The sequence below is a fragment of the Pelmatolapia mariae genome, linkage group LG9 (assembly GCF_036321145.2).
Source record: "Pelmatolapia mariae isolate MD_Pm_ZW linkage group LG9, Pm_UMD_F_2, whole genome shotgun sequence".
Lineage (NCBI taxonomy): Eukaryota > Metazoa > Chordata > Actinopteri > Cichliformes > Cichlidae > Pelmatolapia > Pelmatolapia mariae.
This window is the reverse complement of record NC_086235.1, coordinates 5641160-5655357: the sequence shown is the minus strand read 5'-3', so window position 1 is coordinate 5655357 and position 14198 is coordinate 5641160. Positions and strand designations below refer to the sequence as shown.

Below are 14198 nucleotides of genomic sequence, written 5' to 3'. Positions count from 1 at the left end.
AGGAGAGAGGCATCATGGGGCACTGAGAGACTTCTGAAGTGAGCTGGTCCAGGCCTCTGTTGTATTGTGAACAGAGTGGGGAGCCAGAGGACTGAAGGTGCTGAAAGTCCAGGTTGGGAGAGTAACAGATCTGTCCCATTGTTCACCGAATAAACTAAAATATTCTGTAGCACTCGTTTTACAGCGTTATAGTGTTTTTACAACACCTATAACTTTGTTTTAAATACAGCACTTTCACTGACAACCCGCTCTATGTTAGGTCTGTGATAGACTAGAGAGCTGTCAGGGTGTATTCTTTCCCTCACCCTGTGATAGCTTGGATTGCACATACACAGTATGTATTACTATTAATATTATTAGTCATTTTAATTAGATGAGTGCTACGGTGCTGTTGTTTGTTCATTTCATTTTGTGACATTTTTACTACATTGCTTTTGGCACCTTTTTGCATAAAAAGGCAAGATGCCAGTTAAAGGAGCAGCATGCACCTAGAAAGGCGTGCTCCGTTATTTTGTCATGGAATAAAAAACTGATCTTGTTTGAAAAGTGAATTTCCTTTTGCTAGTCACACTTGTCAAACAGATGGAGATCTTGCTCATCTCAGTCCAAAAGTGGAATAAAATTATTTTTTCTGGTTAAAGTGATACAGAGTCCTAAAACAGAGACTATTTAGATGTGGAATAGTTAATTGCTAATAGTTAATTGTGCATAATTCTAATCTAAGTATCATCAAGAGTAAGTGTTATTGTAACTACAGGGGTCCTGTATGAACAGTCTTGTGCAAGCGGAACAGAAAAAAAAATGCAAAATAATGGATATCACTAACATGTCCTCTCATTACCAATGTAGAACACGTATGCGACATTATACAAACAATATACATGAAACCATACCGTGTGCGCCTCTTGGACCACATGCAGAATGACATTAACGTTGAGACTGTAGATGCATCTGTAGCCATGTATCCATGCTAGCTCCACAATGCCATGGTTGTGCTCTCAACCAAACTCATTTAACCATTACAAACTCTACCTCATACAAACATTACAGAACTTTACATATTTAATCTCTGTCTCTCTTCCACAGCATGTCTTTATCCTGTTATTCTTGTCTAACCCTAACCCCAACCCCGCCCCTCCCTGAGCCTGGTTCTGCCAGAGGTTTCTTCCTGTTAAAAGGGAGTTTTTCCTTCCCCCCCTCGCCAAAGTGCTTGTTCCCAGGGAGTCATATGATTGTTGGGTTTTTTTTCTGTATCTACTGTAGTGCATTGAGGCAACTTTTGTTGTGATCTGACGCTATATAAATAAAAGTGAAATGAATATGCAACACTTATGAGGTCATAACTGATTTAATGGACTTCCACACAGTAACACTGAACAGGAGATTAAAGCTGAATTCTGTAAAGCCTGATTAAGATTGACCCAGCAGAAGAGCTTTGGTTCAGATCCCTCGAGTTTCTAGCTGTGTTCAAATGAACTTTGTCAGGATAATGTCCCATTAGTCTGCCACTTTTGTCACAGCAGGACACTTTGTGGGTTTGCTGATGACTCAATAGGTTTGTGTTATGGATCAAAGACTTCACACTGCTCATATTTCAGTGGAATAACTTTAGTGTGGATGAGCTGATGATTTTTTAGATGATGAAACCTAGCAAAAGACTTTCCACACTGAGCACAGTCGAATGCCTTGACTCCAGTATGGACGAGCTGATGTTGTTTTAAGCTGCTACTCCGAGTGAAAGACCTTCCACACTGATCACAGCCGAATGTCTTGACTCCAGTATGGACGAGCTGATGCTGTTTTAAGTTGCTACTCCGAGTGAAAAACCTTCCACACTGATCACAGCCGAATGTCTTGACTCCAGTATGGACGAGCTGATGTTGTTTTAAAGTGCTACTCTGAGTAAAAGTCTTTCCACACTGACCACAAACAAATGCTTTAACTCCACTGTGGATTAGCTCATGTTGTTTCAAGTCTCTTTTCTGATTAAAGGACTTTCCACACTGATCACAGTTGAATGCCTTGACACCAGTATGAATGACCTGATGTGCTTTTAAGTAACCAAGCCGTGCAAACGACTTTCCACAGTGATCACAGCTGAAATGTTTAGCTCCTGGGTGGATGAGCTCATGGACTTTTAAGCTGTAACTGTGAGCAAAAGCCTTTCCACACTGACCACAAACAAATGCTTTAACTCCACTGTGGATGAGCTGATGCATTTTTAAGTGACCAATCAGAGTAAATGACTTTCCACACTGATCACAACTGAAAGGTTTAACTCCACTGTGGGTGAGCAGATGTACTTTTAACCTGTAACTGTGAGCAAAAGCTTTTCCACACTGACCACAAACAAATGCTTTAACTCCACTGTGGATGAATTGATGTCTTTTTAAGTGACCAATCTGAGTAAAGGACTTTCCACACTGATCACAGCTGAATGCTTTGACCCCAGCATGGATGAGCTGATGTGTTTTTATGTGGCCAATCTGAGTAAAACCCTTTCCACACTGACCACAAACAAATGATTTAACTCCAGCATGGATGACTTGATGTCTTCTTAAGTGGCCAATCTGAGTAAAAGCTTTTCCACACTGACCACAAACAAATGATTTAACTCCAGCATGCATGACTTGATGTCTTCTTAAGTTACCAATCTGAGTAAACGCTTTTCCACACTGACTACAAACAAATGATTTAACTCCACTGTGGATGACCTGATGTGTTTTTAAGTACCTTTTCTGAGTAAAAGACTTTCCACACTGGTTACAGCTGAATTCTTTAACTCCACTGTGGATGAGCTGATGTGTTTTTAAGTCGCTTTTCTGAGTAAAAGACTTTCCACACTGATCACAGCTGAATGCCTTGGCACCAGTATGAATGACCTGATGCGCTTTTAAGTGATCAGGGCGATTAAAGGACTTTCCACATTGATCACAGCTGAATGCTTTGACTCCAGCATGGATGAGCTGATGTACTTTTAAGTTGCTACTCAGAGTAAAAGACTTTCCACACAGTTTACAGCTGAATGCTTTGACACCAGTATGAATGAGCTGATGTCTTTTTAAGTTGCTACTCAGAGCAAAAGACTTTCCACACTGATCACAGCTGAATGCCTTAATACCAGTATGAATGACCTGATGAGTTTTTAAGGGACCAAGTCGATTAAAAGACTTTCCACACTGATCACAGCTGAATGCTTTGACTCCAGTATGGATGAGCTGATGTACTTTCAAGCTGCTACTCCGAGTGAAAGACTTTCCACACTGATCACAGGTAAAGCTTCTGTTCCCACTATCGATGCACTGGCGTCTTCTGGGCTGCTTCATAGTGGTCAAAGGGACAACAACTGGATCTGTGCTTGCCGGCGTTGGCTGTTTTTTGCTGATGTCCTCAATGTGTTGAGGTTTTGGCCTGCTTTCCCACATCTCTCCTATAATGACAAGGAAATAAAATGGAAAATCAAATGCAGTTATGGTAAGAAGTAACCCATAAACTGTACAGATGTACACATGGCATTCTTAGAACCTTATTCAGATCAAAAGACTTAGGCAGGACATGGTTAGACAGTATAGAATTAGTTAAGATGTACATGAGGATTACTCCAACAGAGAATGGTCTGACTCTTTGAGATTATATATGGTAGAGCATTTAGAGTTCTAGTCTTCTGTAGTGATGATAGAAAAGCAGAAGAGAGAACACATTAGCAGATTGGATGCTTAAAATGTTTAAAAGTAAAGAAGTAATGAGAACAAATGATCTGCCAGATGATTCTGTTTCTCTGCAGGAGCAGAGTCTGAAGTCTGGAGATTAGATGCTGATAAAGGCTAGAGATGGACCGATGCGATATTAGGTATCGGTATCGGTCCGATACTGACGTAAATTACTGGATCGGATATCGGAGAGAAATAAAAAATGTAATCTGATCCACTAAATATCAAAAAAAGCACCTCGCAAAACTTGCGACACGGTGTAACTTTGCTCATAACCGTAGCACGTCGGAGCAGTATGCGTCACGTGATAGAGCGGCTGTGTGTATTTGTAGCCTCGCTAGCAATCCAGCATTTCATCTCCGAGGAAGTGATCCCAGAGAGAAGTAAAGCAAGTGTGTAAGTTCATCTCTGAATGTTTGTAAAGCGTACCTACGTTAAGCTTAACAACCGATATATGGATATGTCTGTGAAGATTCTCAGTCATCCAGGTCATCGTAGTCAAAGTGAACTTGATGTTTTTATCAAGTTCAACTTGATGTTTTCTGCGCACATTAACGCTGTGGATAAAAACATCAAGTTCACCAGGGAAGACACAAAGGATAACTGTTTGCCTTTCTTGGACTGCGCTGTGCACATTGAAGAGAATGGCAACCTCAACATCGAAGTTTACCGGAAGCCCACTCACACGGACCAGTACCTCCTCTTTGACTCCCACCACCCTCTGGAACACAAACTTGGAGTAATCAGGACCCTACACCACCGGGCAGAACATGTTCCCTCTAAGCCTGAGGGAAAAAAGAAGGAACACACACACGTAAAGGAAGCACTCAAAACATGCGGTTATCCTAACTGGGCGTTCATAAAGTCAGCAAAGAGGCACAGAAAAGAAGATCAGACACCAGCGAGGGAGGATAAGAAAGACAGACGCAACAACGTTGTCATCCCCGATGTAGCCGGTGTATCAGAGAAACTCAGGAGAGTTTTCTCCAAGCACGACATCCCAGTGTACTTCAGACCCAGCAACACACTCAGACAGAAACTGGTTCACCCGAAAGACAAAACTCCAAAACACAGACTCAACAACGTGGTGTATGCTGTACAGTGCAGCGAGGAATGCCCAGACCTCTACATCGGAGAGACCAAACAGCCACTTCACAAGCGCATGGCACAACATAGAAGAGCCACCTCCACAGGACAAGACTCAGCAGTTCATCTGCATCTAAAGGTCAAAGGTCACTCTTTCGAGGATGCCAATGTTCACATTTTGGACAGAGAGGACAGATGGTTTGAAAGAGGAGTGAAAGAAGCCATCTATGTCCACTGTGAGCGACCATCTTTGAACAGAGGCGGTGGTTTACGACACCAACTGTCTGCCATCTATAATCCAGTTTTGAGATCCCTCCCCAGACGCCTTAATGCCCACTCACATCCTGGGCCATCTGACCTCAGGAATTCACACGACAAGGTGGGGCCAGGTTTCACAATGAGCTCACCCGAAACCCTGGCTGATTAGGTCCCACACCCGCTTTCACACCTTGGCTCATGTGATTAGAGGATCACCAGGGGGTCCTTTGTCCCTCTTTGGGGGGATACTCCCACTGGGTTTAAATCTGGGACTCTCGGCCATTTGACCTTAGAACTGAAGAAGCTTCTCGGATGAGAGGTGAAACGTCTTCAAGCAACTTTAAGAAGTCCAGACGCTTTTCTTTGCTAACTCCTTTGACCGATATATGGAGCGAGTGCCTCTTCTTGCTGCTACTTCAATCATGAAACTGCTTAATGATCAGCTGATCGGCTTTTCTGTCGCGAGTCCGTCTCTCTTCTTTGTTTTTGGCCCACTTTGCACCAGAAAAAGGAAACCAGCGGCTGAACAACAGCAGCACGTTTAACCTTGATAAGCTGTCGTTAGAATTTATTTAATATTACTTTCTACACCAGGATCCTTTTCTACGTAGCTGACGGCTGGTAACTGTGCAGGGGCGGGTCTAACAAGGTTTAGCCAGGGGGGCCAATAGGGCATTAACAGGGAAAAGGGGGCACAAAGACATACTTTTCTTTCTTATTCTCATTTAAAATGTCTAGCTTTTAATAAATAATTATCTGAATCTTACACCCAAAGTTTTAATGTGATGTAAAATGTATAGAAGTCCATTACTGTATATAGTAACTGTTAAGTCTAATATACCCTAGTAAGCTATAGTACTTTTTCCTTTGGGAAAACTGAACTGCTCTGGTACGACAGACCTGCTAGTCTGACTCTAAGTAACTGACTCGCTGCAGGACACTGAACAGACAATAAAATCAACTGATGTGTGTGAATGCCTATGTCTGTATACAGTTGGATTGTAGTGACATATGATTTTTGAGAATGTTGATTCTTGTTGTTTGATTGTTGACATTCAGTTGTTTACTTGCAAGTTGTAGTTTACTGTGTATGAGATCAATGAGAAACAGGTTAACTGCTGACATGAATTAAGTGTGAAGTTTTGCTGCAATAGGAGGTGAATGACATGGCAGAAGCCTGTGTATAAATGTCAAGCAAGTGGTGCATGGCTGAGAATATACTACACAGGAATAATTTGGAGCATAAAAATAACAAAACAGGAGGGAAATGTTAAAGTGAATTGTTAAATGTTGTCATTTTTATGCTTAACCATCTCTACATTGTTTCAACTCTGTGATGAAAGGAATTCCTTTGTCCCCTCCCCCCCCAGCCTCTCGAGGTTCGGGGGGTGTGTTTTATCACAAGCACATCCTTCTGAAGGGCTGTTTGATGTTTGGTAAGCTTCCTGCCCTTTTTATGGCTTCACTGTGTTATGCATGGTGAACCAATACAGGAATTGAACCATATATTGGGTGTGGGGGAGATTGCCATTTTATGACTAAGGATGCTGTTAGAAGCAGTTGGAAGTCACTCACACAGAGAGACACACATTCTCACACACTCAGTCAAACACACTCACACACACACACACACACACACACACACACACACACAGTCTCACATGCACACACACACACACTCACATGCATACAGATGTTTACACATACGCACACATAATGCCTTGTCTTAGAACCATGTGGGCGGTGCTTTTGCTGTGATGTGTATTGTGTGAACTGTTTTCCCAATAAAAGGGAGCAAGCGGAGGCCTTTGGTTCAGTACAGGAACCAAAGGCAGCAAGCGGAGGCCGGATTTGGGGTCATTTTGTGGTAGACACCGACGAGGCTTCCCTTGCAAGTAAATCGATCGATCGCTGACTGTCTTGTTTTCTTCATGATGAATAAGTCTCTAAACTAGCGGGGCTTGTGGAAACACAGACCCAACAACAGAAACGGTGGCCTTATATGTATAGTATATAAACTCAAACCAAATACTTTACTTAAAAATTTAGATGAAGGAATGTCAACAAATCAACTTGTTAGAGATTCATCTCCTGTTAAAAAAACAAAAAACAAAACAATTCCACAAAACAAGAAAACTGCACCAAACACCATAAAATAACAGTATGGCCAAATGAAAAAGTCTTCTCAGATATTGATGCTTCTTTCCTTTATGACACAAAAAAAATAGGAGACTGATTTTTTTTAAGTTACTTCCCAATTAAACTAACTGTAAGACGTTTAACTACATTGGTGTCTGTATTAATGTTCAAGTCCTAAATCATTACCTTTAAAGTGTTTGTGTTAATGACATACAGTAAGACAGGCATGGAGAATCGCACTGACTGGGTGAGGCTTTAAACAGATCACATACTCAGTTCAATTCAACATATAAGACTTTAAGAATGCGCAAGAACCTATCTAAAATCTATTTATTTAAACTGTCATCTGTGTTATTATTATGTACAATTATAATGTATTGTTTATCTCCCTTAAATAAACAGGCAGCCTTAAAGTATGAAATATCCATATACTAAAACCACATATAAATGTGTCTATTGTCTCAGTGGCTGACAGTGGCCCACAGGCCTCAATGTGAGCTTGAAGCCATTTATATTGTTTAAGTTGTTTAATGTGTAGGTGCTCAAGATAAACACATTTTGAATTTTGAACTTTGGTAGCACAAGTTCCCTGAAGTTCACACATTGAAACAGACTGACATGCACCCGTCTGGGCAGCCAGAGAAATTTTGCTTTTAGACTTTGCAATTCATTTTATTTCTATATCTGATAAGAAAACTATTCAATCAGAGAGTTATTTGTGGTAAATAAAACACAGTTATAGTTTAAAGCTGTTTTAAGCACCACATCTGAAATTCAAGCACTTGTCAAACCTTGACAAGACAACATAAAAATTCAAGCACCTTCAAGGATTTAAAGCACCCATACGAACCCTGTAACTGCAGTGCTGAGCTGTTCCTCCGCCCGACTCTTCTCCCAATGCCAGTCCCCCTGTGACATCAAACAGATCTTTATTTTGCAATTCAGTTAGATTTAATGTAGGGCATTACTGCGATGTTTTACTTATGTGAAACAGTAAGTGAGTGTCGGTACATTACGTTCAGTTTGTGGGTTACAACAGAAAATGCTACATTAATTGTTCTCACATGGTATCGGACAGGCTAATTTCAACACACCGAAGACGCTTTGCCTGATAACAGGAAAAAGACGTCTGTTAAAACTCGATTCATATTAACGCTCAACATAAAACGTTCTCAAACCACGTTTGACCATGATTTAGACAGGAGAACAAATTGCGGCAGGGTCAGTCTGATTTTATTTGTTCCGTCTGGAGAGCACCAGATATCAACACGATTTCGATCGGTTCCTCATGTGTCAACTTCTTCGACAGGTCAATGGCTGTGAACAAAGAGAAACTTGTTATTAAGTCATGAAAGAATAAAGTTACGTTGAAACCAAACCATTGTTTTTCTTGTGACATTACCAATAAGTCTGATGTGTCACATGGCCCTCTTCCTATTGAAAAAACAAAAGCTGTATCCAAGATGGCCGACTTCTAAATGGCCACCATGGTCACCACTAGAGCAGGGTGATATGACCAAAAATATTTATCACGATATACATTTGAAAATTTGCGATAACGATATAACTGATGATATACTTGACACTAGACAAAATACTTTACAACTCCACAACTTTATTAGTGCAAAAAACCCCATCAATGTATTTTCACTTAAACAAGCAGCTGTTTTTTATGTGCATTAAAGTTACATAAAAATTTAACAGTGCAAATGCAAATTCCTTGCTGACAGTTTAACCAAAAGGCATTTCCAGTGGAAACTGGCCGACATATCCTCAGTATAACCATGTATAACATCCACAAAACTTAAAAAGAGGTTATACACACACAATACGGTAATATTATGTTGAAGCACAGTACGTATCACTCCACGAGGCTCCTGCCTACGATAGCCGTAATGCTCCGACAATCCATCAAGCGGTGCGGCTTCGTAGCTTAGCAAAGTCGTACTAAAACATTTGACAGATTTTCGAGCGCCCTGTACCACATAAAATCGTTTTGATGTCAGTAAACACAACCAGAATTCATACATAAGGCACACGGGATTATAAGGGGCACTGTCGATTTTCAGAGAAATCAAAGGATTGATTTTAAGTGTGCCGTATTTTCCAAAAAACACGGTAATAACGACGGCCCGCTAGCATGCTCTACCAAAAATAGTGCTTTGCTGTGTATCTGACGGACGAAAGCTAAATCAGTTCCACACCACTGAAGTTGCAGCATTTTTACAAACCACTTCTGGTTCATCTGTTTCATTCAACGATCCGCTTTCGCCCTTCTCATTCTCCGTCATACTTTTTACGCCATGTGCGTATGAAAACAAAGGCACTACGCATGCGCGTTTTACCCATATTCGATCGCCATATTTCATTTTCTTATCGTTGCCCAACATTATACCGGTATTACCGTGAACGGTATGATATGGCCCAGCCCTAGTCACCACCCATCTTGAGGAGTTTGCCCCCTCACATAGAATAGAATAGAATAATCCTTTAATTGTCCCACAAGGGGAAATTTGGTTGTAACAGCAGCAAAAAGACACATATACAAACAAACAGTACACAGGACACAGAACAGAAACATACACAATTTTTCTTAAATATTTACATTAAGGACAATGGTTACTATATACAGAGTATTGTACAGTTATTAAATTAAATAAAAATAACTACAAGTAAGAGGCAAACCAGGTTGTAGTGCGAATCAGTTGGTTAACTTTTTGCACTTACAGTGCTGATGTAAACATCTATGTTTGTTGGGAGCAGTTCATATACTAATGTGCCACAAACAGGACTTTAATATCACCAACCATTCCCATGTTATTACAGTGTATCCATATAAACGGCCCATCCTCTATAGCAGTGGTTCCCAAACTTTTTCTGCTGGGCCCCCCTTTGTTTTACAAGAAAAATGTTGGCCCCTCACGCGCGCATGCGCACACGCACGCACACATCCTCCGACCACACACACACCCATATTTTGCTCCATTGCGGTTTATTTCACACCTCAAACATTTAGTAAACAATTAAGCAAATACAAGTAATCTGCAATAAATTAGAGGTAGTAAGAAAATAAACTAACTCTTTTGCGCTACGTCCACACCTACACGGGTATTTTTGAAAGCGCAGCTGTTTCATCCACACGTAAACGGCGTTTGGAATCACCGAAAACGGAGATTTTTTAAAACTCCTTTTTTGCGTTTACATGTGGACGAGGAATACAGAGTTCATCACGCAACGTCAAAGGTATGTGCCTTTTTTCACGTCACGCTGTGCGCCACGTTATTGTTTACATGAGATGAATTGCAGAATGGCAGATAGAGACACAATACTGTTAATCTGACTATCTGCAGGTTTTACACTCTTACATACACACACGCAGTTACTGTCCCTCCATTTAGAAAGGCAGAGGCGTCACGGTGTGATTATTTTACATGTAGTTGTTTTTTTCTCTGTGTAATAATATTCAACATTGCTATCAATACATTTTTCAATCCCTCTGCAAAATGGGTTCAAAAACATAAACAACTGTTGGATGCTGTTTGTCCATGATTTGAACAGGGGGGACAAATTACAGCAGGATCAGCCTGATATTATTTGTATCCCACTGTAACTTTACTGTATAAAGAGCTAACATCTCCAAAATGTCAGGAGTAGTTAGTCATTACAGCAAGTGTTTGTGAACTAAAAATCAAGAATGTGGGATACTGTTTGTCTGTGATTTCAACAACTCAGTGCGTGCTCCCGATGCAGGGAAAACCAATTAAGCAGGGGAGACCTACCTCGGCACTTGTGCAGGTGAAACCAAAGGGAAGATATGCTTCACCATATTTTCTAGTCTTTGTCTTGGAAGGAAGTTGGTTTGGAAACATATTCAGCGATGCTTCATCTCCTGCTTTGCGTTTGTGGAGGCGCCCCGTGCTGGCAGTGTCCAAGCCGTTGTTTTTTTGTTTTGTTTTTTCCTTTTCATGCCGCGCCCCCCCTGCAATGGCTCTGCGCCCCCCCTAGGGGGCGGGCCCCACACTTTGGGAAGGTCTGCTGTATAGGAAATGTTTGAATAACCAGCACTGACAGACAGACATTTATGAAAGTGCAGGCTATAACAGACATGCTTACTGTGTGAAAAGACCGCAGGTGTCTTGAGCAGAGAAACACGTTGTATTGTTGCTTTTCTCTTTTGCATAAGCAACGCCCACCTAGCAAAGACGGCTCCAACGCAAGTCCAGGCATCACCTGGTATTTCCTCCGGCCAACTGGTCCCTCAGCTTCCACACTGGGATCTGTCGCACAACCTCGCACTGGCCCTAGGGGCAAAACTTGTAAGCTCTAGTTTAGCTTCACAATTCCCAGAGAAACTCAAATTAAACAGTGCAGTGTCGGAATTGTCCACAACCACACTCAGTTTCACAAATAAACAAAAAAAACATGCACCAGTGATACTGTTTATAGCCACAGGAGGAAAATTAAAAACTTCCCAGAAATTAATTTTGTAATAAATTAATCAAAACGCTGCCTCTACGCCATTTTCGAAAGGCCTTTATATATAGCATATGCCAAGCAGACTCAGTGCAAGATAAATAATATGTAGCATTAGAATTTAAAGTCTACAGTTTAAAGAGACACACAGGTCAGTACCTCGCTATTGTCTCTAAACATTAAGAGCCATAAAATATTCCGTCCATTACCGGGGACATAAAACGAGCAAAGCTGACAGTTCTTGGAGGGCGGTGCATGCTCTCATTTCATAAGTTGGCCTACGTTTTCCAGAAAGGCCACACAGTGAAACCCTGTAAAGATGCCGAATTAAGAAAAAAAGATTCACACTATGTTTCACCAAAATCCAACAAAGCTGCTTCTACACACACTTTTACCTTTCAGATCAGTGTCTAAAAAAGCAGCATTAAATACATTTGATCCTGCACTGAAAACCAAAACACACACCAGGGTTGATAAACAGAACTAAATGACATATTAGCTGTTAATAAGACCCAAGCATTATGACTGTTTTTGGTGATGATGTCAGAGAAGTAGGACCTCCTTGCACTCCTCAGTTGTAAATTATAATTGTGAAGTTTCTCTTTATAGATGTCATAATGAACCTGGAGGTTTGTTTTTCTCCATCTGCGCTCAGCTTTCCTACACTCTCTTTTTTCACCAGTGTGGAGTTTCTCCATGGAGACTTCCAGAGATAACCTTCACCTTAATGGGAGCAATAGTGTTCATTACATTTAACATTTTAGCATTGAAGCTAGTGACGAGCTCATTGACTGAACCTCTGGACAGATCAGGTGTTAATGGGAAGACCTGGTTAAAGATCTCACTACTGTGTTCAGTTATACACCGTTTTGTGATCACTGCTGTTGATATATTTATGTGGGCTGAAATTTTACTTTCAAAGTAAACACAGTAATGATCAGACAGGCCCACATCAGACACAGTAACCTTTGAAATGCTCAGGCCCTTGGAGATCAGTAGGTCAAGAGTGTGTCCTCTATTGTGTGTGGCCTCTGTTACATGCTGAGTCAGCCCAAAGTTGCCCAGAGTGTTACTCAGGTCTTTAGTCCCTTTGTCCTGAGGGTTGTCCACATGGATGTTAAAATCCCCAACAATAATTACACAGTCGAAATCAACACAGATCACAGACAGCAGTTCACTGAGGTCATTAAAAAAGTCTGTGCAGTATTTGGGAGGCCTGTAAACATTAAGAAACACAACTTTGGATGGGGCCTTCAGCTGTAAAGCCACATATTCAAAAGACTGAAAACTTCCAGGAGATAGCTGCTTACATTGAAATGGTTCATTAAATAAGACAGCAACCCCTCCTCCTCTCCTGCTCACCCTGGCCTCACTGATAAAACTGTAGTTAGGGGAGGGGAGGGGTTGACTTGATGAGAACAGCTCCACTGTTACTCTGGTCCAACCAAGTTTCAGTTAAAAACATAAAATCAAGGCTGTGCTCAGTGATTAAATCATTAATTAAAAATGTTTTCCCAGCTAAAGATCTAACGTTTAATAAAGCCAACACGTTATATTTGGTCTTCGAATGGCTGCAATCCAGGCCATCCGTCGGCTCTTTGTTACTTCGGAAACATGGCTTAATAATCCAGTAAAGTCCCGTTTCAGAACCTCCGACTGTTGTTTGGACACATCGTTTGACCCAGTATGCAGAACAACGTTTGTCACAGTTGGAAATTAATCTGCAATTGAGGCTGTTCGGTGCCCAGACGCTGTAATCAGGCTTCAGCTGTATGTAGGCCAGAGACACACGGAGCTCTGAAGATAATGTAACTATAAAAATGCTGCTGTTTCTGTTAAAAACACTTTAGTCCTAATGATCTATAAGTGTCCAGAAGCTATCGCAGGTAAGCTCATACGGAAAAAAAGGGGGGGAAAAATCAGCATAAAAATCAATAAAAGAAGCAAAGCATTTAAAGAGCAAAGAGAGGAACAATCACATGTAGACACCATCCACCTTTCACCCACTATGAGCCTTCATATGAGACTAAATCACCAAGGACAACACATAAACCACCTCTGAAAAATCATTGGATCTATTTGTACACATGTCGTATGGAGTCGTATTCCCCTCGTGTTATCACACAGCAACTAAAGCAGCTGATGAGCATGCTAAAATAACTAGCTAAAGGCTAGCGCCAGCTTGATCACGTGTTCAGTCACATATGCTGTACCAGTAATGCGATGTACCCATAAAAGTAATTTGATTTGAGATTGGTTACCTGTGCAGGAGAAAAGACCAAAGACTGAAGGGGAACTCCGTGAAAAAGCTGGAGTCAGGCTGGCGAGGCCATGATGAGCTGGGAACACTATTTAGCAAAGCCTACCAGCTGCAGGAGAGTGAGTTTTCAAAATAAAAGCCGTTTTCTTCTTCTCTGAGGTTTATGTCTTAACAACGCATCGTGCCTCAGCGCCACCCACTGGAGCCATGTCGCCGTGTGATTGGCAGATTAGACAGTTGCAATTGAACGGGTGTACCTAATGAAGTGGCCA

The 14198-nt window shown here is 41.2% G+C and overlaps 1 protein-coding gene across 7 annotated transcripts; it reads right to left on the bottom strand.

The window, feature by feature from the left end:
- Positions 1-1157: 1157 nt before the first annotated feature.
- Positions 1158-14050, bottom strand: LOC134634950 (gastrula zinc finger protein XlCGF57.1-like). Of its 7 annotated transcripts, none has more exons than XM_063484442.1 (4): positions 13928-14050; positions 8044-8102; positions 4396-4495; positions 1160-3430 (listed from the first exon to the last, which is right to left on the bottom strand). In XM_063484442.1, exon 4 carries the CDS (start codon positions 3423-3425, stop codon positions 1563-1565), a length of 1863 nt encoding a protein of 620 aa, XP_063340512.1. In that variant the 5' UTR covers positions 3426-3430; positions 4396-4495; positions 8044-8102; positions 13928-14050; the 3' UTR covers positions 1160-1562. The 7 variants fall into 7 exon arrangements, with proteins under 7 accessions (XP_063340516.1, XP_063340512.1, XP_063340513.1 ...); XM_063484443.1 differs by having other exon boundaries at positions 4408-4495; XM_063484446.1 differs by lacking the exon at positions 4396-4495 and having other exon boundaries at positions 1158-3430; positions 13928-14026.
- Positions 14051-14198: the final 148 nt, after the last annotated feature.